The sequence below is a fragment of the Pelodiscus sinensis genome, chromosome 30 (genome assembly GCF_049634645.1).
Source record: "Pelodiscus sinensis isolate JC-2024 chromosome 30, ASM4963464v1, whole genome shotgun sequence".
Taxonomy (NCBI): Eukaryota; Metazoa; Chordata; order Testudines; family Trionychidae; genus Pelodiscus; species Pelodiscus sinensis.
Window position 1 is genome coordinate 5976436 of NC_134740.1, and position 26978 is coordinate 6003413.

Genomic DNA, 26978 nt, shown 5'->3' on the forward strand with positions numbered 1-26978 from the left:
GTAACTACAACTCTTGTATATGTAAAGTTATTATTATATAAAATACTGTATGTGAAACATTAATTAGGGAATGTATGTAAGAGAGAGAGAGTGCTTGGCGATGAATGAATGGTTTGAGAGGTGCCAGCCTGAGAATGCAGCAACAAAGGGCTGAAGAAGGCGTCAGGTGCCAGTGCAACCAAAAGGTGTCAAGTGGAGAAAACCAAGTACTGGAGATCCACCCGATGAGATCACTGACCAGCACCTGGCAGCCACCCAGGACATCAGCATGATGCAGCAATTCCCATACACTGGCATAGGAAGAAATTCCTATAAGAACTGGACTAAAAGACTATGGAGTCAGAGTCCAAGGTTCTGCTGCCAGCCCACCAGGAGCTTCAGATGCGCATCTGATCAGGACTTCGCTCCCCACTCCCATCACTTGTGTACAGAGTACCCGGCCAGTATTCTGTCACAAGCAACTTCCAGGCTGGTAACTATAACAAATACACAGACCTTGAATGAATGGATGAATGATTGAATGAATGTGTTTATATGTGTGTGTGTGTGTGTGTGTGTGTGTGTGTATAAGGGTTAAGTAGTGATAGGAATAAGTAGTTAAACAACGTTGTTTGCTTTTATCTTTTCTTTATTCTTTATTATTATCTTTACAATAAATGTGGCTTTTTGCCTTATCTCCCTCATAAGATCCTGCTTGCTTTTATTGGTACAATACCCTCACCACTGCTACTGAACATCACAAAAAATGCACTGGGAAGGGGTGAGAGGTGTAAACTCCAGGAAGGAATCTGGATGCAGGAGGAAGGAGAGAAGAGGATGCTGGCTCAAGGGGCCCCAGGCTGCAAAGTTTTGAGGTCAGGGGGTGGGTTGGGGTTGTGTGAAAACTGCAGGCTTGTAGCTGTGAGGGTGCAGGAGTTTGGGCTGGGGTGCATGAGGGGCTCAGGACAGGGAGGCTGGGAGTACGACATGCTCAGGACACAGATTTGTGGTGTGTAGATGGTGCAGGAGTGTCATGGCAGAAGACTGGGGATGTCGGGGTGCAGGAGTTTGGGGATGTGAGAAGTTCAGTACAGGGGGTTCCAGGGTATGACAGGCTCAGGTTTGGGGTGGAGAGCCATGCAAGAGCATTATGATACTGCAGTGAGATGGAGGTTTGGCCCCAATTGGGGGCTTGTTGGCCAGGATTCATTTTTAAATAAAATATTATGTCAAACAGAAAATGTTTCAGCGTTGTCTTTATTTATGAGAAGGGCAGGGAACCTGTTTGTGTCAGGGGTCACTGACCCACAGAAAAGTCAGTCGGGGCCACACAAGTGAGATCCAAAAAACCAACCCTTCCAAACCTCACTAACGTGGCCTCAACTGTGCTGGTGGGGTCAGGGGACAGGGTGCTGGGGCAGGGTACTCATGGGTGGGGGGAGATAGCTGGGGCCAGTACCTGTGGATCTAGGGTCTCAGGAAGTGCACTGGTTGCTCTTCCCTTCCCCTTCCTTCCCCCAGGCAGTCTCCTGCTCTAACCCAATTCCCCCTCCCCTTCCCAGAGTCAGGCACACACATTCCATACTCAATCCCAACACCCCAGATCCAGACATCAGCCCTCCTCTATACCAATCCCCCTCTCCAACCTAATTCTCAGGTCCTGGAGCCACCACCACGGCTACAGTCGTGCCTCTTCCATCAGGCACTGAGGTGCATGAGCTGAGTAGCCAGCATGCCATGCACACCCTCCCCCCCCAACCTCCCTTCCCTCCCCTCCCCTCCCCTTCCCCACAGCCAGTCACCTCTCCTCCCCCACTAATCTTAGGCCCAGGTCCCGAAGCCGCCACTGGCCCTGGCACCACCACCACATCCAGAACCGCTGCCACTGCCTGCACTCAGCAACCGACTGCTAGCACGTGCAGGATATGACACTGGTGTTGGGCCCACAAGCGGAATGGTGCGGGTCGTGAGAGCGGCTGAGCTGATCGGTTTTGGTTTCTGTTCCAGTTCCATCAGGACCTGCAATTTTTCTCTTCACGAGTCGCGGGTTGGCCACCCCTGCGCTAGACTGTGGGTCAGTAGCAAGAGTGCTCATCCAGCTGTACAACAACACAGCACAGGCCTGTTGTGCCATAGAACGTACAGGAGCACTAAGACATGTAAGCGTCCGACAATGGACCTGCTCAGTCAGTGGTAGGAATTTCCACTGCCCCTAGACCAGAGGGAGGAGTGGGAGATGCAGTCCTAAAGATTCACCTAGTGAGGAGAACTCTAAACTAGGTTTGATGGGGGAAGGTGACCAAAACTCGCAGGTAAGTACCTTAGATGCCTGTATGCAAATGCTAAAAAGTATGAATAAGCAGGAAGAACTTGACGTGCTAGTAAATAAACACAACTATGACATAGCTGGTATCACACAGACTTAGTGGGATCATGCACAATGTAATCGGTCAGGACAGTGATGCAGTAAGTTCAGGATTCCCTGGTGTGACATCCTGACAGCTGTCCTGCTCTGTCAGTGATGATAAAAGTTTGGTTGTATGTGTTTTTGTATGCTCCCTCAGTATATCATGCCAGCTCTGCACAGCCAGCTAGCATAATAGACCTCATGAGAGTCCCCAGGGCTCACTGACTCGGATGAGATAGGATGGCACCCAAGTCAGGTTTCCTGTTGAATGAAGCACATTAATAGTTGTCGGTAGCCAGATGGCCTCTGAGCCCCTGTGTGTTTGTACCTGTGACAATGGACCCGGCTCAGTCGATAGTATGGATTTCACTATTGTCCCCTAGGCTGGCCCAAGGAGTTAAATTGAGGTACCCCAACATTTATAGAAGAGAGAAACAATCTGATACACACCCTAGAATCATTGTACTCGTTAACGACACATTTTGTACCTCCCCTTATACTTTCCTCCCCAAGCATTCAGCACCCATCATTCTGCTTTCACTCCTGGGCTGTGTCCACACTCGCAGCTTCTTGCACAAGAACATCTTGCATAAGGGTTCTTGTGCAAGAAGTCTTGTGCAAGAAAATGTCCACACTGCGTGCCGTGCTTTCGCGCAAGAGCTCCCATGGCAGTGTGGATGATCTCTTGTGCAAGAAAGCTCCGACGGCCATTTTAACCAGAGGGCTTTCTTGTGCAAGAAATCCCTGCCGAGTGTCCACACTGCCCTCTTTCACAAGAGCTCCTGCGCAAGAGGGCTTACACCTGTTAAAAAAGAGCATAGCTCTTGCGCAAGAAGCCCTCTCTTACTGCCGTACTGTAAATTTCCTTCTGCAAGAGCGGGCAGGCAGTGTGGATGCTCTGCGGATTCTTGCGCAAGAACAGCCATACTTGTGCAAGAAGCCGCGAGTGTAGACATAGCCCTGAGCTACGTCTAGACTGGCATGATTTTCCGCAAATGCTTTTAACAGAAAAGTTTTCCGTTAAAAGCATTTTCGGAAAAGAGCATCTAGATTGGCACGGACGCTTTTCCGCAAAAGCACTTTTTGCGGAAAAGCGTCCAGGGCCAATCTAGATGCACTTTTCCGCAAAAAAGCCCTGATCGCCATTTTTGCAATCGGGGCTTTTTTGCGGAAAATAAATCTCAGCTGTCTACACTGGCCCTTTTGTGCAAAAGTTTTGTGCAAAGGGGACTTTTGCCCGAATGGGAGCAGCATAGTATTTCCACAAAAAGCAATGATTTCTTACAGTAGGAAGTCAGTGCTTTTGCAGAAATTCCAGCGGCCAGTGTAGACAGCTGACAAGTTTTTCCGGAAAAGCGGCTGATTTTCCGGAAAAACTGGCCAGTCCAGACACAGCCCTGGTGTTTTTAAACTGTTTTATGAAGTACTAAGTTGGGGTGTCCTTGTACCATTCTGGGGGGATGTATTTACATATTTCATATGCTTTTTAGCAGAGCCAACAGTTCTAGTGTGAGAGAAACTGACTTGTGTTGCATAAATTGCAAGGTTTCGTCCCCTTGGAGGCTAGTCTGATTTACCCCAAGAAGAGAGTCACACTTTCAGGCTGGGTCCAACTCAAGTTTATTGGTTGCAACCAAGGTACGGCTAAGGAACTCAATGTTCAAAGCAGAGCCGACCCCCAACATCTCATAGGCAGGGGTTTTTATAGGGTTAACATCCTTCCTGGTTTAGGTGCCTTAACATGATAGGTTACTTCATTTTTGACATTTAGCATTCCTATAGGTCAGGTTAATTTTCTAAATGAGGTTAAATACAGTGCCTACTTGCTGACTTTGCGGTTACAGCTGTGTTACATTCATTCACTTTTGCTGAACAATGGGCGAGCCATACTTCCCTTTTCCCTTTCCTGCTTGAGCCGGTCACAAGTTTAAAGGATGTGGAATCTATCCATATCTCCACTTAACAGAAGACTGGTTTCACTTCCCCTCGTCTCCTTATTATAAGTTATTACCTGTGACAGGCCTTGACCTTTGTCATGTCTTACTCCTATACAAATAGCAAATATATCTAAGCATTAGCAATGTATGCATATTGTACGTGCCCCTCATAGGGGAATCAATAGCTCCGGGGGATTTGATTTCCCTTTTACACATCACTTGCAGGAAAACATCGGCTTTTGCCACAGCCTATCTAACTCATAGTATAACTCTTGCTCCCTTTGGTTCAAGCACCAGGCCCATGCTTCAGGCTCTTTCTTTCTCCTACACACACGATTGGTCTATTGGTATAGAAGAGCCAAACTTGCTCAGGAAGGGTAGGCAGGGAAATGGGAGGAGATGTTGCTTTCTATTTTGAAGATGCTTATACTTGGACTGAGGTTGAGATGGACAGAAGAGACAGACTTCCTGAGAGTCTCTGGGTTAGGTTAAAAGGGGTACGAAGCAAAGGAGATGTCATGCTGGGGGTCTACTGCAGACAGAAGTAGATGAGGCTTTAAAAAAAACTAACAAAATCATCCAAAGCACAGGACTAGGTGGTGATGGGGGTTATGTCCCACACACTCCAGCCCTTGCCTGGTGGGCTGCCAGCTCCAATACCAGAAATAATACCCACTAGTTACAGAGACTCCAGAGAGAATGCAAGTTAGGACAAGAGTCTCTCCAAGCTTCACCATGTCTGGGCTGGACTGGACCAGCTGCACCTGAGAGAGGACACATGGGGACAGGGAAAGAAAGTGAGGGATGATTTAGTCATTGACAGTCTCTCTGTGGACCTGGTCCCTGGACACTCCCAGGAGAGGACAGTGAGCAGGAAACAAACACACACACACACACACACACACACACACACACACACACACACACACACACACACACACACACACAGAGTCACTGCAGAGCAGCACCAGACAGTGGGAATCACAAAGGGCACAACAATGCAAAACCAGAGTGAGCCAGGTGGGTACAAGAGTGAACGCAGCCCCCACTACATCACACATGGCGATGTCCCCTTGGGGACAGGTCTCCATTCACAGGGAGATTTCACATCAGCTCACATGACAGGTGGCATCTGTAAGTGGAGGGAGGAGAAGCCAGAGAACAGGCCTCTAGGCTGGCACCCTGGGGGAACCGGCTTGGCCTGGGATTTGTGGTCTGTGTGCTTCTGCTCCCCCTCCTGGCTGTGGGGGGAAGGGCGATTCTGCAGCCTGGGTTGTTGCATGATCACAAACTGGTTTGATGTCACTGTGTCTCTCCCGCAGAGTAATAGCGGGTGGTGTCCTCGGGCTTCAGGCCAGTCAGTTACAGGGACAGCAGGTTGTTGGGGTTGTCCCTGGAGATTGTGAATCAGCCTTTCACAGAATCTGGGTATGCAGTTGTGATGACACGTTGGGGTTTCCCCATCTCCTGCACCCCCCTAGTGGCATGAACAGACTCTACCCGCCAGTAGAATAGAGGGAATTTATTGCTTCTCCAGGATACAGCACAGCACAGATGTCATCTGGTTACAAGAACTGGGGCTAGGAGGCCTCAGCCCCCCCCCCCCGAGATGCGGGGTGGCTGGGCCCTAACATCCCAGCCCCCTCCCTAGCCCCTTCTCCCCGGCTTCCCAGACAGAAACTGATTCTCTTCCAGCCCTGTCCCCCAGACAGGGATTGGTCTCTGCCTTCCTTCCTTTGTCTCTCTCCCTGGGAGGCAACCTGTCAGACAGGTTGTGAGACTCCTGTGTGGTGGGGTGTCGGGGTTCCCCTGCCTCCTGCACCCCTGTAGTGGCATGAACAGACTCCACCAGCCAGTAGAATAGAGGGAGTTTATTGCTTCTCCTGGATACAGCACAGATGTAATCCGGTTACAGGGCCAGGCCTAGGTGGAGGAGAGAAGGGGGCAGACTGGATCCAGTTACTGAGGGGTTGGGTTTGCCTGGGAGGGGAAAGAAGGTGGAAACTGAGTTCGGTGAGTGGGTGGGTGGGTGGGTGGGGGGTCGGGATGTGTGTGGAGGGGAGACAGGACGTAGGCTGCCGGAGGGCGTGGTGGGAGTCAAAGAGCCGCAAAGTGAAAGGGGCGCTTTCCACCTCGGTGCCTGTCCTGCAGAGACAGGCTAAGGGGTGGACAATTTTTTTTTATGCTTGGGGCAGCAAAAAAACCTAGAGCCGGCCTTGAGTCTCAGACTCAGGAGCTGTGGGTCCCGTTCCCTGGGTATCCTCTGCCAAACGGGGATAATAGCACTGACCGATCCTTAGAAAGAGCTTCCACGTCCGATGAGAAGCTGGTACCAGGGCTGCTAGGAACAGACACGTGTGCGGGGCTGGTCCATGGACACACTGGGGAGATAAATACCCTACGTGACCTGCTGTGGCTTGGAACTTGGTGCAGACAGACGCGGGGAGGATGGAAAGTGAAGGCTGAAGAAATGTAGGAAGAAGCAGGAGAGACACGAGCACCAGCCGAGGCCTCCTGCTCCTTGCTCAGGGTCCGGCTCCCAAAGTCCTTTGGGGCAACATGGAGCTCGGGACTATCAGGGGCTCTTCACTTCCTGTGCAGCTGAACAGGAATCCGGAGGCTTCACCAGGGAGGAGGAGACAAACTCCTTCCCTCCCCCGCCCCAATAGCACCTGGGACCGGACATCGGGAATAACGACACGGTACGAATCTGCAGTTCATGTCCAAGCACAAACCTTGGGAGACCCCTCCCCCGAGGGGGGTAAATCAGCTCCCAGCGCTGGCGAGCGGTGTCTGCCCCACCGGCCCAGCGGGACTTTGGCTGCAAACAGGGGACGCGGCTGGGCAGTGAAAGGGTTAAAGCCCCGCGGCAGGTTTCTGTTTTATTTGCCTGGAGGCGCCTTCTCAGTTCTGTGCCGAGCGCCCGGTTGTTCGAGTCTCTGCTGCCCCCGCGTGGCGGCCGCGGGTTCTGCAGCCTGGGTTTTTGCAGGAGCATCAATAGGTTTCGAGTCGCTGTGTCTCCCGCACAGTAATAGCGGGCGGTGTCCTCGGGCTTCAGGCCGGTCATTTGCAGGTGCAGCAGGTTGTTGCCGTTGTCCCTGGAGATGGTGAATCGGCCTTTCACCGCATCCAGGTAGCGTATATAGCTCTCATCACCACTGATAACAGCGACCCACTCCAGTCCCTTCCCCGGAGCCTGCCGGACCCAGCTCATCCCGTAGCTGCTGAAGGTGAAGCCGGAGGCTTTGCAGGAGAGGCGCAGACAGTCTCCGGGCTTCTTCACATCCCCTCCGGACTCCACCAGCTGCACTTGGGACCGGGCACCTGGGAACAAACACGATACAAACATAAGTATCAAAATCGCAAACACAAATTATCCGTCCCCTCTCCAGTGTATTTAGCTAGAAAATACCTGGAAAAACTGCCGCAGAGAAAACTAAATAAACCCAAAATTTCATGTTCCCCGTTGCTGGGGGGCAGAGGTGGCTGGTAACTGCACAGACACCGGGGCTGCGTGGTGTCTCTCCGGGTGCAGCCTAGGGAGAGAGACACCGATTTAAGCAGGCACCGGTCACCGCCATTTGCATATTCCCCTCCTTATCAGAGACACAACCGCCTTCCCTTAACGAGCCGAGTCACTGCCATGGAGTCTCCGGCAGAAGGAGTCTCCTTCCCCCTCTCTGTGTGTTTGTGCAGCGCCTGGCACAGCACGGGGGTCCCGATGGGCTCTCACAGCGCTGGGGAAGCACGTCACGTAGCTCGCCTTTCGTGTCTAGGGGTTGCCTGGGAATCGACTGTGGGGAAGGGAAATAGTTTAATTGGCGTTAGTGGCTTCGGCCCACGTGGTGATGTGGGGGGGGGGGTCCGTGTTTATTGTGAGCCCGGAGGTGAGAACATTTCCCTCTGTGCAGATTTGGTGGGAATCGCTGCTTCGGCCCTGGGGTGCGAATCTTCAATACGATTCGGTGCCTGGATCCCACAGACGGTCAATTCGATCCTAGCTCCGAAGGTCCTGGACAGTGTAAAGGGGCCCGGGTCCTCTGGCGGGTGCTGCAGTAGCGGGGCTGGGAGACTCGGGCCTTTCTCATTTCCCGGGCGGGTTCCCGGCCCCACGGCGCGCCCTGCCGAGTCCGACGTTCCCACGCGCTGCTCTTGCCTGTGCCCCAGGGAAACCCTCGGGAGCTCCCCACTCTCCTGAGTCTCTGCTCCTCCCAGGGATCTGCCAACGCCCGAGTGTCACTGCGAGTGCAACACCCCCCATCACGACAGCGCGAGTGGAGACAAACAGAGGCCAGGAACCTCCCCCAGCCCGGTGCCCTCTGGCCCGGAGCCCCGACCCAGCCCCAGCGGGGCCCCGCTTCCCCTGCGCGGCTCCAGGGACCGCTGCTCCAGCTTCGAGTCCCCAGTTCCGAGACCGCCCCTGCTGGCCGCAGAGCAAAGGCGCCAGACACTCGTGTTTGCCCGGGGGTGCTGGCTCCTTCCTCTTCTTCCCCCGCCACTGCCTGCGGGGTTTGCCTGGCGCTGCACAACCCCATCCGGACGGCGGATTCTGCTCCCGGAGTTGCAGGGCGGGGGGAGGGGCGAGCTTTACAGAGGAAACTGAGTCAGAGAACTTACTTCTAATGAGCGCACAATGAACCCTAGTGCCCAGCGCCCTGCCGGGACCGGCAGGAGACTTACTGCTAAGAGTCAGCGGAGAGCCGGCCCTGAGGCAGTGGGGCTGGGCTGTCTTTCAGCTACACGCTCCGTAAGACTCCTCGGGGTGGAATAAGGGGGATCGGCACCAGGTGAAGCCTGGAAGAGCCTCCTCCCCGCCCATTGACGGTCGTCGCCTGCCACCTAGTGGCCAATCGATCCCATCTCGAGCTGCAGCTGCTCTGTTCATACAGGCTCTGTAGGGTACTTGGCCTCCGAAAAAAAAGTGGGCCATGAATGGAGGGTGCCCGGCGCCTGAGACAGTCAGGGGTGAGTAGGGCGTGTTCCCCCTGCCATTTTAGTGACATGCGGTCCCTAGCTGTCTGACCATCCCTATATGTCCGACCTGTCTGTCTCTTACTATCCATCCATCCATCTGCAAACACATCTATCTATCTATCTATCGACCTAGTCTGTGAGGACCAGGAGACTTGGATGCGGATCGTGGTTTTCCCTTGGCTGCCGGATGATTGTAGGAAAGTCCCTTCCGCTCCCTGTACCTGTTTTCCCATCTGTGAAACGAGGCATAATAGCACTGACCGCTCCTTAGAAAGAGCTTCCGAGTTCGATGACAATCAGGTACCAGGGCTGCCAACAACAGACACGTGTGTGTGTGTGACCTGCTTGTAACCTGCTGCAGACAAGCGGTGGTCAAATACTGGCCCGCGAGCCGGATTCGGTGTCCCAGAGTCAGCACTTTGGGGCCCCCCGAAGTGCCGTATTTTTCTGCTCAAGTACCGGGGATCACAGCTCATGTTGGTTACGCGGAGAGTGAGGGGATTGGTAGGGGATCTACAAATGCCAGCCCGGTGGGTGGGGGTCTGCCTTGCGCAGCTTCTAGTTTTAACAAATTCCAAGGAAGGTTGGAGTCCCACCGGTGAAAGTGAGTTAGGTACCATACTCCAGTTGGGATTCACAGCCCCTTCCTGGAGGTCGGTGCCTCGGTGGATACTTAATAACACCGCCAAGCTCCCTGCGCCAAGGAAGGAGTTGGTGCTTCCTTTAAACTAGTGGTTAGAACACTTGCCTGAGAAACGATACAGCCAGGATCATCTCTCCGCAAACTGGTATGAGAGCAGGGGGAGTGTAGACACCCTCTCCTCTTTCAGCCTTAATGAGTATTCATTTACTCCCTGAGGAACAGCTTCAGCGGGAGATATTGAAAGACCCCCCCCCCCAAATCCCCCATCGTCTCATACTCAGGATATTTCCTCACGGTTCTATTGCTGCTGTCACAGGTGACTCTCCCAGAAGCCTAATTCATGTTTGGAAAAGTGACTTAGCGCTGCAGCAAGAAAAATCTAATTCCCAGGAGGCCAAAGTGAGTTGGGAGCCGATGAGGTTCGGGGAGAAATTACCCCGGATTGTTGACCTGGGCAAATGCTCTCGGGAGTGGTGCCACAGAACGATTTGTTGCTTTGAAAGGCTCCAATGTTGGAAGGACACCTGGGTTGGCAGGGCCTGGGTTCTCTCACTGGAGGTTTTTGAAGGGCGGTAGCTGCGGTTTGTGTCACTGTGTCCCTAGCGCAGTAATACGTGGCGGTGTCATCCGCTCGCAGGCTGCCCAGCTGCAGCCAGGCCGTGCTTATGGAGTTGTCCCTGGTGATGGTGACTCGCCCCTGGAAGGCCGAGGCATAGTCAGTGCCACCGCTATTTGGATTGATCCGTCCGACCCACTCCAGGCCCTTCCCGGGAGCCTGCCGTGCCCAGTTAATGTGATAGCTCGTAAAAGTGTAGCCGGAGGTTTTACATGTCAGCTTCACGGACTCTCCGGGCTTCTTGATTTCTGCCCCAGACTGGGTCAGCTGGACCTGGGAACTAACACCTGTGAATAAAAAAACCAAGAGAAATTCCATTAATTCCATTCTATTCCTCCTCTTCCCTTATCCAAGCGCTTGCCTTGTTCAGGACAGTCTCTTGTCTGGCTTTTTATAGGAAGAATCTGTTCCCGCCATATTCCTGTGCAGTAGGGAAGTACAGTTACACGATTTTCAGAGGGAAACTGAGACATGAACTGGGCTGGAGGTTTTTCACAGCTGCGTACCGGATTCCTGACACAAAATAATCAAAATTTGGCATTAAAATAGACTACTAGTCTTTCAAATTCCACACTTTGCGATGTATTCAGAGCTAGGATTTAGAATTCAGACTTCCTGATCCACCTCCTAGGGCTTCACCTTCAAACCATCTTTGCTCCCCTAGCCCAGCTGTACCCAGCAGAAACTCGCATCCATCCCTTTACCTGAGAGAGCCGCCAGAACAAAACAGAACCCCAGACCGATCATTGTTATATTCTCCTCTCCCACCTTGTGTGCTGCAAAGCAAGAAACCCTCTGCCTGTTAGCGAGGGATCCTGGCTGTTTTTGTGTCAGTTTTCCTGCTTCATTTGCATGTGGGCGGGGCTACATCGTTTGACGAAACCTCGGCTGTGCCCGCCTGGACAAATAAATGGCCTCGGAATCTGGCGGGACACAGCCACGGAGGAGGCCAGAGCAGATCTATGGAATTTGGTCCAAGAACTAGGACAACACTGAAACTACTTTCATCTCAGCGGGGCGCCCGTGTGTCCTAAGGGACAATTGGTGAAGCTGAATGTTACGGTGCCCAGTGTCGGTCTATCACAATGTCACACCCAATGGATGTGAAACCGACATAACACAGAGTCCAGGGATGTGTAAACACGGGCACTCTCCAGCGGGGAAATCTGCCTGTGAGCGGCGATCTCCGAACTTCCCTGGGGCGCTGGGCACCGAACTCGTGCTGAATGGGAAGGGATTAGGCTGGGCAGAGCCTCGCGCTAAAGATCCATCCCAGCCTGCAGAGCTGAAGCCAATAATTCCTGGTGATTATTCCCCGAGCCAGTCTCTGGGAAGAAACGTTTCCGAAGTGACCGTGACACTTTGCTGCCCCCGTGCGGATCTGTCCCTTCAGTGACCACAGAAACGATTCCCCCGCCTCGTCCTTTTAGCTCAGGAGTGAGCAAAACGGCCCTCGCGGGCGGATGCGGCCTCCCGGAGGCCCAGAAGCTCCCCCGTCCCCAGGCCAACCAGGGGCAGAGGAGCACGAGAAGTTTCCTCCGCACTGACCCTGCCCTGTGAGGAGCACTTGGCACTTACAAGACTTCGAGCTCTTCTCCGTCCCCAAGTGTATGCTTAGCGGGATTTTTAAGAATACCGGAACACTTAGCCTGTATTGAGATCTATGGGACTTAGGCACCCGGCTGATTCTGAGAACCCCAGCCGGTGCCTGTCTGATTCCCCAGGCAGCTACAGAGCAGAGGTTTCGAGGTACTTGGACAGAGAGGTCCCAGCTGACCCTTCATCGTTGCATTCGGCGGTGCGAGGCCCAATCGATGTGGAGGACTGAATCTCCTCTTCAAATCCCGCGAGACCTGGTGCAATTCGGGCCCGAGGACTGCAGTTTGCCCCCCAGTGAAAAGGAGCGATCCAGGCCCCGGGTCTGGGGAGGGGCCGTGCCCACGGGGACACCGGGCCGCAATCCCTCGGGGAGGGGAGATTTCCGCCTCGCGGAGAGGATTTGGGCCTGAACGTGCCCTTAGCTGAGCCGGGTTCGTGTCTTGGAGCAGCTGCGGGGCTCCCCGGTAGAAAAAGCTTCGAGGCGGGGGGCGGGATCGTGTGAGGGTCAACATCAAGATCATTTCCTTAGTTCATGATCTGTAAGACGCAAAGTGCAGACAGAAGCTTTTCCCTTGTCATGTTCAAAACTCTTCTGCGGTAGGAAAGCGGCGGTTTTCAGAACACGCCCCCGCGGTGTAACATTGAGGGATTCCAATAGCACTGGTGCTACTAAATAATAACAAAACAAACTAACAAATAATAAAACAATTCCGTTCCCAGGCACTAGAACCGTCTCGCTGCAGCCACATTCCCATTCCCACGGCCACGCGTGTTCCATTCGACATCCTCCCACGCTGTCCCATCCACGCCCCGGCTGATGTTAACAACCCGGATTTCCCTCCAGCACGGGCCCTTCCCCACTGTACCTCTGTGTGGGGCTTGGCCTCCGAAAAAAACGTGGGACATGAAACAGCAGAGATGCGCGCTCCACGCCATTGCTGGTTCAGATCCGATCACACACAGACACGGGAGCCTTGTGACTTTCTTGCTCGGCCTGGCGCGGGATTCCCCGTGGAAGTGCTGCTCCCGCCCAGAGCAGGGGAGCGATCAGCGGCGAATATAGGGCAGAGCGAGCGGGGCGGCTGCTCCTCTTGCCCCGCGTTTCAATAAGCCCCGCGCTAGCGGGGTCACTTTCTAGCTCTCGCCACCAGAGGGCGCCGCTGCCCCGCGCCTCGCAGGGAAGCCAGGTGGTCCTGGGAGCGGGTGGGAGCCGGGCAGGGAGATGCCGGAGCGTGTGGGGGGCGCTCTCAGGGCCCTGTCCCACAGAGCGTCCCCCAGCGTCTGCAGTTCTGTCTAGAGCAGCCCGGCCGGCCCGCAGGCGCTCGGGGGTCTCTGCTGGCGGGTGGGGACCGGGAGGCGCCTTTCCCCAGCTCCGCAGACCCAGACACGATTCCAGCTACTTGAAAGAGCAAAACAGACTAAAGCGGCAGCTTCTGCAGCCTGGCATGGGGGGCGGGGGGAGCGACTCTACCGAGAGGGCCAGGAGCTGGCAACGCGGCGCTGTGCCTAGCCCCGCCCCGCCCCATATCTGCTGCCCCCCAGTTGCTGCCAGATTCCGCAGCCAGAGTCCTCTGCCCCAGCATGGGAAGGGGCGGTCTCGCTGTGGGGGAGCCCCGTCAGCCCCACACTAGCTGGTCTGTGTCTGGGCGGGGGCTGGGCATCGGGGGCTGTTCCCTTCCTGGCCCCGGCACCTAGTCGTAGAGCAGCCGGGCACCAGGGGCCCACACAGCTGCCTTGGTGCGGACACAGGGAGACTGAGCCAGGCGGTTTCCCCCAGCCCCAGCCAGGAGGGACCCAGCCCACAAGCTGGGCAGCATCAGGCTGGCAGAGAGCTCTGCTCGGGACACTCCTGGGGCGGCGGGGAGGGGGGGGGGTAGTGGCAGGCGAGTTTGCTGTGTCCAAGCTCCCTTTCTCGGCAGAGGCCAGTCGGGGCAGCCTCTATGGCCCCTCCTCTGACCCTGCCTGGGGCCTGAGGTGCCGTCACCTTTCCCTCCAGCTGCTCTGCAGGCTCCTGAGAGGCTGCTGGCTCGGACACAGCAACCAGCCCCTTCTAAACCGGGTCAGGATTTCCCTGCTTCCGGGCGCCTCGCTGCTCCAGTGCCTGGGGCTGCAGAAGGGGCTCATGCTGGAGAGAAGCCTTTTCTCACCGGCTGTTAGAGACCCAGTTGCCAAAAGAGCTAGGCAGCTGTAACAGACTTAAATAGGAATGGAAATGTTTAATTATTAATGCAGAATTGTGTTTAAAAATGAATTACAATATAATTCAAATAAAAATTATCCAGCTAAATTCAGTTTCTATCAAATTTACCCAATAACATTTAATTTGACGCTTTTTTCTATTTTTTCTCCCAAGGAGGGCCCCCTGAAATTGTGCTACCCTGGGCCCCACAGAACTCCCATCCTGTTTAGATCCTTGCTCAAGAGGCTTTTTGTGCACAAAATGGGCCAGTGTAGCCAGATCCTTCTTGCGCAAAAGCCTGTGCCCCCAAAATGGCGGCTTATTAGATATGCAAATGAGGCACCAGGATAATCGTCGCTTAGTCTCATTTGTATATTGCTTGTGCAAAAAAGAAGGCAGTGTCGACATAGTCTAGGTGCGACACTCAATCAGAAGCTGTGATTTTAATAACTTAAAACCGAAACGATCGTTCCCCTGGCGCCCCCAGTGCTCCGAAGGGGGTAACACACCTTCCCACGCGGCTACCAGGAACCAAGCGCAGCCTAACTGCCCGTCTCCTTCCCGCGGCTCGGGAGGCCGGCTGGTCACCTCACCTGGAGGCTGCAGGTTGTCTGTGCTGCAGTAGGACCGGCAGAGGCAGGCGGCTTTAAACAGGAAACTGCCGCCTCTGGCCGCACATCCCAGCCCCTCACAAAGCTGTTCCGCCCTTCTCCCTGCTGAAATCCTTCCGCCGCGCTCTAGTGAGCTGGCCTCGCAGCGCCGGGTCCCTGCGCGGGAAGGGGCGCGAAGAAGCCACGTGGGAACGAACGAGTCCCATGAACCAGGCGAGCCGGGCCGTGGGAACAGGGCTCCCGCCTCAAGGGGCCTGGATGAGGCAGCCAGCGATGTCCGCCCCGCAGGCTCAGTGGGACCTTGCGAACCGCACGGGGAAGGGGGACGTTGCTAGGCAACGAAAGGGTTAAAATCTCCCCCGGGGTTGTATTTCACCCACCGCAGCTTGTTCTCCGCTTTGTGCCCAGCGCCGGGTTGTTTGTGTCTCTGCTGCTCCCGCTAGGCGCCGCGGGTTCTGCAGGCTGGGTTTTTGTAGGAGCATTAATAGGTTTCGTGTCACTGTGTCTGCACAGTAATAGCGGGCGGTGTCCTCGGGCTTCAGGCCGGTCATTTGCAGGTGCAGCAGGTTGTTGGGGTTGGCCCTGGAGATGGTGAATCGGCCTTTCACGGCATCAAGGTAGTTTATAGTACCCCCGCTGCCACTGATATAAGCGACCCACTCCAGCCCCTTCCCGGGAGCCTGCCGGACCCAGCTCATCCCGTAGCTGCTGAAGGTGAAGCCGGAGGCTTTGCAGGAGAGGCGCAGAGAGTCTCCGGGCTTCTTCACATCCCCTCCGGACTCCACCAGCTGCACCTGGGACCGGGCACCTGGGAACAAAGGCGCGACAGAAGCATTAATATCAAACATGCAAAACAAAATCTCCGTCCCTCTCTCCAGCGTATTTAGCTAGAAAATACCTGGCAAAGCTGCCACCACGAACACTAAATAGACCCAAAATTTCATGTTCCCAGTTGCTGAGGGGCAGAGCTGGCAGGTAACTGCACAGACACCGGGGGCTGCGGGGTGTCTCTCCGGGTGCAGCCTAGGGAGAGAGAGACACCGATTTAAGCAGGCAGCGGTCACCGCTATTTGCATATTCCCCGCCTTGTCAGAGACACAAACGCCTTCCCTGAACGAGCCGAGTCACTGCCATGGACTCTCCGGCAGGAGTCTCCGTCCCCCTCCCGGTGTGTTTGTGCAGCGCCTGGCACAGCGCGGGGGGTCCCGATGGGCTCTCACAGCTCTGGGGAGACACCGAGAAATGACGTCACTTAGCTCGTCATGAATGTCTAGGGGTTCCTGGGGATCGGCTGTGGTGAAGGGAAATATTTTCCCAGGCGTTAGTGGTTTCGGCTCACTGGGGGGGGGGGGGGGGATCCGTGTTTGTTGGGACCCCGGAGGTGCGAATATTTCTCCTCTCGGGTCAGGTTCGGCGGGATTTGCAGCTCCAGGCCTGGGGGCTCCGGGTGGTTCAGTGCGATTCTTCCCTCTTTACGCCGCTTGGGACACGCGAGCCCCAGTTCGCACCGTGTCTGTAACTCCCCCCCCGATCGCTTCCTGCTGCGCTCGGTGAGTGGCCCAAGCCGCTGGCCCATTTCTGGCCGCTCACCCGGACTGGGATGCGCAGCCGCAGTGAGGCACCTGCGTTGTCCCCGTCACACTCCCCCTCACTGGGGAACCCACATTTCTACCCCGGCCCCTTCTCTGCGACGCTCCCAACGCCTGCCCCGTGCGGACCGCGACTCACCAGCGCCCCCTGCCAGAGAATTTCTCCCCCGCAGCCTCAGGCGGGTTTTGTCCAGGCGCAGGTAGGAATCAGCGATCAGTCTTCAGGAGTGAGGGGTCAGCGAGTCTGGGACTGTCCCTGCTCCCCCCCCCCCTTCGACCCCCAGTCAGTGTCTGCTCAGCCAGGCCCTGGGAGCAATGGCCCCGGCTCACACGCCGGGCGGTATCAGCCCGGGGAAGGGCGGTGTCTGACGCCGCTTTGCTGCCAGAAGCGTTTTCCAACCCACGTGGCATTTCTGCTCCTCAGATCACTAGTTCCTCCTCCCTTGGGACTGGAATCTCCGCGGGGGACGTGGTGGGACGGGGCAGCGGGGCAGCGCCTGGCTCCCTCGGGCACCTTTGAGATTCCAGACCTAAGTCACTCGGGGAAATCCAGCGTTCTCCGCCTCCCTGAGCCCCCTAGATACCAAGGGGCGGAATCAGTCCCGGAGCCGGGCCCGATATGGGACGGAGCCTCCCCCGTTCCCTGCCCGGCTCGGCTCCCCCGGAATTCTGCAGGCGCCCGAGCGCACCTGGAACCGACATTTGGCAGGAAACGTTCCCCGGGCACCGACCCGGACACAGAGACGTGCCCCTGCCCGTCGATTGCAAAGTATCTGGCAAGCGGGGCGGGCCACTTGCTAATTCCCGGTTGGGTTCATTCCTCCTGACGCACCTGCCATTGGCCGCTGCCGGCAAACAGGACTGTGGGCTAGAAGGACCTCGGGTCTGACCCAACGTGGTCACTCCTATGGTTGCAGCTCTGGGCAGGGAATGGCGTTCCAGTCGCTTGTCAGAGAAATGATAAAGGAACTCCTAGATACATCAACAGCTCAGGGGCCAGTGTATCGGCCTTATAGGCCGAGAGTTGTGAGTTTAAAGCCTCGGGGACAGCGTCTACTTTTAAGTGCACCTAGATCCGTAGTGTGCAACACGCTCATCACTAATCTCTCTTTGGCTGCTTGAGTGTGGCTAGGTCGCAAGTTCATAATTCGCTGGACACCGCGGATCTAGACGGTGCTTGGTCCTGCCGTGAGGGCAGAGGACTGGGCTTGAGGATCTTTGCAGGGCCCTTCCAGTTCCAGTGTTCGAGTCTATGGGTCCCGCTCCAACCTGGCGAGGCGAACACCTCCCGCGGCAGAGGGACGCTGGACTGGCGGCTGCTCCTCCCTGGGGCTAGTAACGCCAGACCGGTTCTCCACGCGGTTAGTTTCAGTCCAGGTTTTCCTAGGTTCCCTCTCGCTGTGTGTATCTGGCGCAGCGATACAGGGCGGTGTCTGCGGGCTGCAGACCGCTCACAGCAAGGACACTGCAGCACGGTCACTGCTGCCCCCAGGCGGCGCAAGGCGGAGGTGTAGGCTGGGTTCTTGTAGAATCTCTACTAGGTTCTGTGTCGCTGTGTGTGCGGAACAGTAATAGCGGGAGGTGTCCTCCGCTTTCCCTAACCCAGCCCGTTCTGCAGCTGTTCCATTTTCACCTACGCAACCCGATGGGCCAGAATCTTAGAACCCTTAACTGAGTACTGGGCACAGATGTAGTTGCCTCATCTCAAAAATGATCTCTCGGCATTAGGAAAGGTAAAGAAAAGGGCAACACAACTGAGGAGGGGCTTGGAATTGGTCCCATGTGAGGAGAGATTAAAAAGACTAGGACTTTTCATCTTAGAAAAGAGGAGACTAAGGGGAGATATGATAGAGATCTATAAAATCATGACTCCTGTGGAAAAAGCAAATAAAGAAAAGTTATTTACTTATTCCCTAAATATAAGAACTAGGGGTCACCAAATGAAATCAATAGGCAGCAGATTAAAACAAAGAAAAGTTTTTCTTCCTTCAGCACACAGTCAAGCTCTGGAACTCCTTGCTAGAGGATGTGGTGAAGTCTAGGACTTGAATAGGGTTCAAAAAAGAGCTAGCGAGATTCATGGAGGTTAGGTCTATGAATGTCTATTAGCCAGAATGGGTAGGAATGGTGTCCCTAGTCGCTGTTTGTCTGGAAATGGGTGAGAGGGGAGGGATCAGTGAGGATTACCTCTTGTGTACTCTCCCTCTGGGGCACCTGGTACTGGCTACTGTTGGCAGACAGGATATGGACATTTGGTCTGATCCAAAGTGGGTGTTCTTACGTTCTTAATTCTCTGCAAGCTTTGCACAGGGCCTCTTGGACCTCTCTGTTTCTCAGGGCATAGATGAGTGGATTGACCAGGGGCGTCAGGACAGTGTAGGAGACAGAGAGAACTTTCTTGAAGTCGCTCAGGACGTCGGTGGTTGGGAACATGGAGACAATCATGAGAGCTCCATAGTAAATGCTGACCACGATGAGGTGGGAGGAGCAGGTGGAAAAGGCCTTTTGCCTCCTAATCGTAGCGCGGATTCTGAGGATGGTTCTGAGGATGCAGATGTAGGACCCCAAGGTGAGTACGAAGGGGACTAGTAAGAAAATCAAGGAGACTGTGAATGCCAACGTGTCCATCAGCAGAGGGTCATTGCAGGAGCATTTTACAAGGAGAATAAAGTCACAAAAGAAATGGTCGATACCGTTGGGGCCACAGAAGGTTAACTGGGTTATTGACACTGTGGTTATACAACTAGAAAGCAAGCCACCTATCCAAGATCCCACGGCAAACTGGAGGCAAAACCTGCCACTCATCCGAGCTGCGTAGTGCAGGGGGTTGCATATTGCTAGATACCGGTCATAGGACATCACTGATAGGAGGAGGCATTCTGAGCCTGCCAGAGCACCAAAGAAGTAAAGTTGTGTGAGACACCCAGTGAAGGAAATTGTCCAGTCCCCTGCCAGGAGCCCGGCCAGCAGCTGGGGCAGGAGGGTGGAGCTGTAGCATATCTCCAAGCAGGACAAGTTGCCCAGGAAGAAGTACATGGGGGTGTGAAGGTGTCGATCAGTCACAACCAACACTATGACAACAACGTTTCCAGCCATGGTCACCAGGTAGATCACGAGAAAGAGCAGGAAGAGAGGAACCTGCAGACCAGGAAGATCCCCAAATCCCAGGAGGATGAATTGTGTGACAGACGTTTGGTTTCCTTGTCCCCGGCTTGCCATGGGGTGTGTCTGTGAGACAGAAACAGGGTCACTGGGAGCAATAACAAATATGGCAACCTGTGGCGCTGGGCTCCCAGACAGATGTGACAGTTGCTGGTTCACTCACTCCCATCACTGCCTGGTAGCTAAAAGCAGAATGAGGAAGGGGCCATTCCACTGGGGAGATGGGCCAGGAGGGAATATTTGACAGGGAGCTCCAGCAGAGAAACCAACCAAGCAAACAGGCCTGAGACTTGTATGGGCCGAGATGAGGAGCTTCCCTGTGGCCTTTACATAGAAAGCAGCAGGACACATGTAGGGGAGCCTGGACGGCCCTTCCTTGCCCAGAAAAACAACGTCTCCAGTGCCAGGCCTCATCCGGTCCTTGGATCTCTAACACAGCAAAGCCTGGGTCTGATTCAACTCTGGTGGATGCAGGGACACATGCAAACAAGGCCAAAGAGGGTGGGGGAGGGTCAGGAGTGCTGCCCAATCATGCCTAGCTTGTACAGGCAACTGAACCAGAAACAACCTGGTCCTAGTGCATCCCATTTTTGATGAGAACAATTCCAGAGACAGCTGAAAAACTATTAATTAATCACTTTTGCAATATTTTGGCACAGGAAAATGTATCCTAAACATTGGCATAATAGGTATCCTACACAACATGCAGTTGATTGGTAGATATGACTAGAACCACCAAGTCTCGCTTTGCTATAAATTGAGTTTATTAAGAAGAATCGATGGGAGGGAATAAGCAGGAATGACCCACAGGTTTTGCTTTCGATGTAACTAGAAATAATGGAGCCCTTCACACCGGTGACCCCAGTGCCTGGCGTTCAAAGGAACCACGACCTCCTGCCTGGTACTGTAGGGAGCATATGGATAAAGTGTAAGTGAACTAGGCCTAATTATTGTATTATAATAATCTTCTCTTACTTGCCTTTGCATTGCTTTGCACTGTATTAATGGCTTTAGAATGTATAGTGTTTATGGTTTAAATTCTATAGTCAAACATAAACAACTACATTAACTGCTTAAAGCTTGCAATAAATCAGGAAGTGGTTAAGTCTCCCTGGACTGCCCTGGTTTCCCTTGGATCTACAATAAATGGAACCACAGGACAAAAGGATCAGTAACCAGGCGGTGAATGCCATGATACCATGGTATAAAACCTCAGTAAGGCTCCACCTTGAATACAGCAAGCAGGTGTGGTTGTCCTATCCCAAAAAAATCTCTATTAAGTATGGAAAAGGTGCCGGGAGGGTACTAAAACATGAGTGGCTAGGAAACAGTTTCAAATGAGGGGAGAAGAAAAATATCGAAATTGTGCAGTTCTGGATGGTCTGTGAAATCATGAATGAACATCTACTGCAGGGGTGGGGACTAAAACTGGGCCATTTCACCAGGGTCAGCCCCTGCTGGGCTGCCGCCGCCATGTTTACCTGCACCGCCCCTGGTCCTGGAGATCGCAGCTCCCAGTGGCCAGGAACGGCGATCCGTGGCCAATGGATGCTGTGCTCCCCGTACCTGAGGCGGTGCAGGTAAATATGGTGGGGCCGGGGCCTACAGGGGTTAACCCCCAGAGACCGAACCCAGCCACAGGCCAGTATTTGCCCACCTCTGTCCCAGAAACACGTCCAGCCTTGATTTAAATCTTAGCAGAGCAGGAGAATCCCCCACAGGACTGGGCGGGTTATTCGGATGGCTCACTCCCCTCACTATCCAAACTGGGAACCTTTGCTGCAGTCTCTGTTGTTCTAGCTTCCACTTCCAGCCATTTCATCACGTGACATTTCAGTTTGCTGGACCCAGCTCTGTGTTCCCTGGTAGGTACCTACAGACCAGGATCAAATTACCCAGCCAGCTTCTCCTTGCTAAGAGGAGCGTATGGAGACTGTTACTGCAAGGAAACTTCCCAGAGCTTCCGCCGTTCTTGTACCTCGTTTCTGAACACGCCTTAATTTCTCAGTAGCTTTTTTCGGATGGGCACCGCAAAACGGGACGTGGGATTTCCGCATGTGCCAAATCCAGGGGAGAAAGGACACCTCTTCTCCTAGTAACTATTCCCCTGATTTAACAGCCAAGAAAGCAGTCAGCCTGTCAGGTCACAGGGTGACCCCCGCACCTGCTGGGTGTGGTTCATTGTCCCAGCTAGTGGCACCGACACCACCTACTGTGAGTGAGCGAGAATGAGCTCGCTCTACAGCCTCAGTGAGGACCCAGCTGTTCTTTTCCTCAAGCAGTAGCGGTTCTGAACCTTTTTCGGTCCACACACCCCTTGGTCTCAGCTAAACACATCACGTACTCCACTGGGTGATAATATTTTTTATAACTAAATTCAATACATTACCTATACTTGAACATACGCGAACATCACGTACCCCCTGACAGGGCTTCATGCACCCCTTGCGGGTCCATGGACCCCAGGTTCAGAACCCCTGCAGTAGAGCCTCGTGCCCAGGTTCAGTTCTGCCTGTCGGAGGCTCATGTTCTGCTGGTTTTTCACCAGGACCCTGGAGATTTTTTTTCAAACTCACGTTTCCTTAAGACTCCTCCTAGAACATCTCACACAAAACATTTTCAAATGCCCCATTGCCGCTCATGTGCTTTACACGGAACAATATCTTCCAGCATTTCAAGGCTGGCAAACCTTTCCTTGAAAATATGTTCAGAATCCCATCATGGTAGATGTAAAGAATAAAATATTTTATCAGTGACAACAAGAAACCTGTTTAATACAACCACTATGTGTGACTTCAGAAACTCTGAAGCTTTTAATGATCCCAAATTTATTCTAAGAGATGTACTTTCATTGTATTAGGAAAATACAATGTGTAAAAATATCAGTGCCCTACAGCTACCCCTCTCGGATTGCCTTTCATTTTTTCTGCCCCCAAATTAGTTGCCAAATAAAGATCGAATCTGCTCTCAGCATCACATAAACCATACCACTGTATGGTAATTTCACAACTCAACCCACAACTTGGATTTTAAATCGAGGATGTCTTCAGGAAAGACATCCAGACTCAATGTAAAGAGTTCATGTGACGGCATATTTACCACCTCTCTCATCCCAACCCTAACCCTAACCCAATTGGTAACAGCTCTCACTCTTTAGAACATGCACCTTACCTCTTGTTTCAGTGTGTCTAACTTGAGTTTCCGCGAAGTCTTACATAGTTCTGTTTGGATTGAAATTCACTGCTACATTTTTTTCCTCCACCTTTCTGTATTCCTCGCTAAATTCTTTTTCTATATCTCTTTCATTGAGCAACAACATCAACACAGCAGCCAAAGTGCCACTTACGTGTGCCTTCTAGTGACAGACTCAATGAGCTCAATCCATTCCGTGTCCCACAGAGACATTTCAGAAATGTCTTGGTTGCTCATCCGTAGCACCTACATGAGGAGGAAATTGGCTCTTCTAACAGAGACATTCAACAATGCCCCGCTGAATGGTGGTTAAAACAAGAGAAATTCACACTAGACATAAGATGCACGTTTTAACATTGAAGATAATTAACACTTTACCGAGGATTGTGATAGATTCCTCATAATGGACTGCTTTTAAATTAAGAGTGGATTTTTTTCTAAAAGTTCTGCTGTAGGAGTTTTTTATGTGAAGTGTTACACAGGATTTCAGCCTAGGAGACCAAAACAGTCCCTTCTTGTCCATGACATTGTGAGCCAAGGAACATCAAAGCGTAGGAATAGGTCTGCATAGTTATACAGATCTCACCTTTTGAGACTGGCTGTGGTTCAGATGCTGTAATCACAAATGAAATAAACGCCTCTCTCTCTCATTTTCCAAATTACTCTCTGTCAGTCTCCGTTGCTCTACCTCGCATGTTGTCTCTGCCCATCTGGGAAATAAACTTTGCCTGCATCCATTCTATAAATACGTTTTTTAAAGTGGGATGGTTTCATCTGGGCTCTGCCAATACCAGTGGGAAATTACAAATGGAAAAGGTTTCCTAGGACTTGTTGAGCTATGTAAACAAATTGAACAGAAAAATGGTCATCTTCTTTAAGGATCACATTTTCAAAAAAAATTTAAAAAATTATGTACAAACCTCCCATGGAATTCAGATGCTCAAATCCCATAGGAATCTTTGGAAATCCCACTCTGTAATTTTAAAACAGATGTTGGTGATTAATTCATTTTTTTAATTTCTCACTTTTTGATTTTTTTTTCATTATTTCCCCCCCTCCCCCATCAAAGTTAGGAAGGATGTCCTGAAAATATTTCCCTTCAACAGTCACCAGTCACCAATTCTTTATCCATTTTGCAAGCACTTCTATGGATTGCATTCTTAAACACACAAACTGGAGGAGTTGTAGCAAATGAGTGTGTGTCAGGGTACCTGTGTGAATGAAGGTGTTCAGTCACCTTGCAAGTGAAAAACATATTTGAGGTTGAAAAAAAATTAATTTACCTTTGTGAAAGCAAAAGTTAAAAAAAACCCTCCCAAAACTCTTCTTAGATCAGTTTCACCCCTGAAATGCATTGCTTCAAATTTTACTGTTTTGAGAAACAACAATCAGTTTCACACATACTGAATAGGAAATGACCCAAAAGTAATGGACCACAAGCCAAATATGAGCCAGCAGTGTTACATGGCAAACATGATTCTGTGATGCATGAACATGAGTGTTGTGAGCAAGACACAAGAAGTCATTCTTCCGCTCTACACTGCACTCAGACAAATTGTTCTCCTTGGCCTCTGATGATAGGACAAGAAGCAATAAGCTTAAACTGCACCAAGGAAGGTTTAGGTTGGACATTAGTAAAAATGTCTTAATTGTCAGGTTGGTTAAACACTGGAATAAGTTTCCTAGCGAGGCTGTGGAATCCCCATCTCTGGAGATATTTAAGAGCAAGTTAGATAGACACGTGTCAGGGACTGTCTAGAATGTACTGGGTCCTGCTGGGAGGGCAGGGGACTGGACTCATTGACCTCTCGAGGTTCCTTCCAGTGCTAGAGTTCTATGAATAAGGGGTTGGTGCAGGACAGTGGAGCAGCCTGGGACAAGACTCTCCCAATATGTAAACTGGTGTTTAATTAGGAACTGAACTATTTTCCTCATGGGGGGAAGCGAAAGAGACAATTAGACAAGGCACGTGGAATGCAAGTGCCTCTATGCAAGTCCCACTGGGCATTGTTAGCTCCAAAGCTCAGGAGACAAAACCAGTCAGCGGGGGAAAGGCTGGCGCTGGGCAGTCATGAAAAGTGTGAAGACATCAGAGGATACAAACTTCAGGACACGCTGAGTGGGGTCCCAGTGGGCCAGGCTGGGATTGCTCTGCTGGGGCAAATGGCAAAGAAGGGGGCAGACAGTCCCCCAAACTGTCAGGCTGATATTTGGATTGTTCAAACTGGGGAGCAAAAAGCTTCTGCAGGACTTTGCTGGTGCCCAGAAGCCAGAAACACAGTTCCCTTAAATCAGTGCTGACCAACCAGTCCATCGGGATCTACCAGTAGATCCTGGAGCCTCTGGCAGGGGATCCCGACTGGTTTGGCCAGGAAGCTGTCAAGTGCTGGCACTAACATTGCTCTTCCACCCACTGTCGTGCTGCTCCTGCCCTCTGCCTTGGAGCGCTCCCTTGGGAGCCTCCTGCTTGCTGGGCAGGGTGTGGGAGGGGGAAGAGGAAAGGAGCTGATGTCAGGGTGTCCCTCCTCCCCCCTCTCTGTGTGGGGTCAGGAGAAGGTGATGGAGGGAGCTTGGCAATGCAAATCTCTGCCACGCTCACAGTCTGTGTCTCTGTCATTTCTCTCTCTCACACAGACAGACACTGCCCTTCCCTCTCGTCTCTGTTCCCATCATGTATGGGGGGGGGGGGGGGGGAGGAGGGGAGGTTACCACTTTCACTGCTTGCAAAGTGGGTTAGTTTGGGTTTGACTGGGCTGTGCAGACATCACTTTCATTTCTCTGGGTTGTTTAAATGTGATTCTTTGAGCAGTGAGCTCTAAAATGCCGAACCTGCCACGTCTGGAGTCATTATCCCCGTGGTAACTGCTGCTCCTGGGTGTGGCTGGCAAGTCCCTGCAGCCCCTGCGAGGCAGAGCAGGGGGTGTCCACATGCAGTCCTTGCCTGCAGACACCGCACCTGCCCCTCCCATTGACCAATACCAGGGAACTGTCTGTAGATGAGGGGCAGCACATCAAACCGTGAGGCCACTGCAGTACGTAGCAGCTGCTCTCAGGAGCACTGTGGGGCCAGGGTGGGTGAAGATCAAGCTCCAGGCCCTGTGCTCTCTGTGTGAATGCTCCAGCCCTTGCACAGCCCAGCACCCCTCCATAACGTCAGGGGGTCGCTTATCCTGCCTCCTAGAGCAGGGGCCAGCTGGTGAGGGCTCCCCAGCCACTCCCAGGCTGTGTCTACACTTGCTCCAAACACACCCTCACTGCCACGTGCTTTTCTGCAAGAGCATCCATGGCGTGTGTGTGCTCTCAGGGCGTCCTTAGGATCCATGGTGCCCTAGGTGGGATTGTTAAACTGGTGCCCCTAGGCCTGACTTGCTCTTCCACCCCCTTCCCTCAGACTGTGCTGCAGGCAGAGCATTCGGCTCTCTCTAGGACCCAGCCCTGCTGTTACATGCCCCACTGCGTCCCGTCACAGGCACGCGCAGCACATCTCATTAGGCTGTGCACCCAGAGAATGTTTTACATGTTCTCTTTGACCCCCATTAGCCAGGCCCCTGACCCCTGTTAACCACGCCCCTGGCCCCCATTAGCCTCTGCAGGCAACACTCTGGGGGCAAGATGGGCACGTGACCAAAAGTAACTGCTGCTCCTGGACGTGGCTGGCAAGTCCCTGCAGCCCCTGAGAGGCAGAGCAGGGAGTCGCCACACGCTGTCCTTGCCTGCGGACTCCGCTCCTGCAGCTCCCATTGATCAATATCAGGGAGCTGTGGCATCAGTGTCTGTAGCCCAGGGGCAGCACCTCAAACCATGGAGCCACTGCTGTAATTGCCGGCTGCTGTGAGGAGGGCTCTGGGACCAGGGCAGGCGTGAGTCTACCATGGCTCTGCTGCTCCATCCCTGGGCCAGCTGTCCCCAGCCATTCCCAGGCTATGTCTACACTGGTGGGTTCTTGCACAAGAACACGTCCACACTGCCATGTGCTTTTGAGGAAGAACATCCATGGCAGTGTGGATGCTCACTTGTGCAAGAAAACTCTCGTGGCCATTTTAGCCATAGGGATTTCTCACGCAAGAAACCCCTGCCACGCATCCACACA

General features: G+C 53.1%; 1 protein-coding gene and 2 gene segments (V, D, J or C); all 3 read right to left on the reverse strand.

The window, feature by feature from the left end:
* LOC112545106 (Ig heavy chain V region 3-like) overlaps window positions 1-15949 on the reverse strand; it is a 138124-nt gene extending 122175 nt beyond the window's left edge. The window contains 1 exon segment of the V gene segment in view: window positions 15844-15949. Coding sequence covers window positions 15844-15889 — 46 coding nt within the window.
* Window positions 10273-15793, reverse strand: LOC142821066 (immunoglobulin heavy variable 1-46-like). The segment is given in 3 exon segments: window positions 10273-10668; window positions 12410-12432; window positions 15602-15793. Coding segments are annotated over 3 exon segments (564 nt in total).
* A 2862-nt stretch (window positions 15950-18811) lies between the features above and the next one.
* On the reverse strand, window positions 18812-19753 carry LOC142821232 (olfactory receptor 10A7-like). Its single transcript, XM_075912079.1, has one exon. The coding sequence runs from the start codon at window positions 19751-19753 to the stop codon at window positions 18812-18814; it is 942 nt and encodes a 313-aa protein (XP_075768194.1).
* Between the last annotated feature and the right edge of the window lie 7225 nt (window positions 19754-26978).

Excerpts from the sequence above, each read along its gene's own strand:
- LOC142821232 (XM_075912079.1), bottom strand. The coding sequence starts at position 19,753 with ATGGCAAGCCGGGGACAAGGAAACCAAACGTCTGTCACACAATTCATC.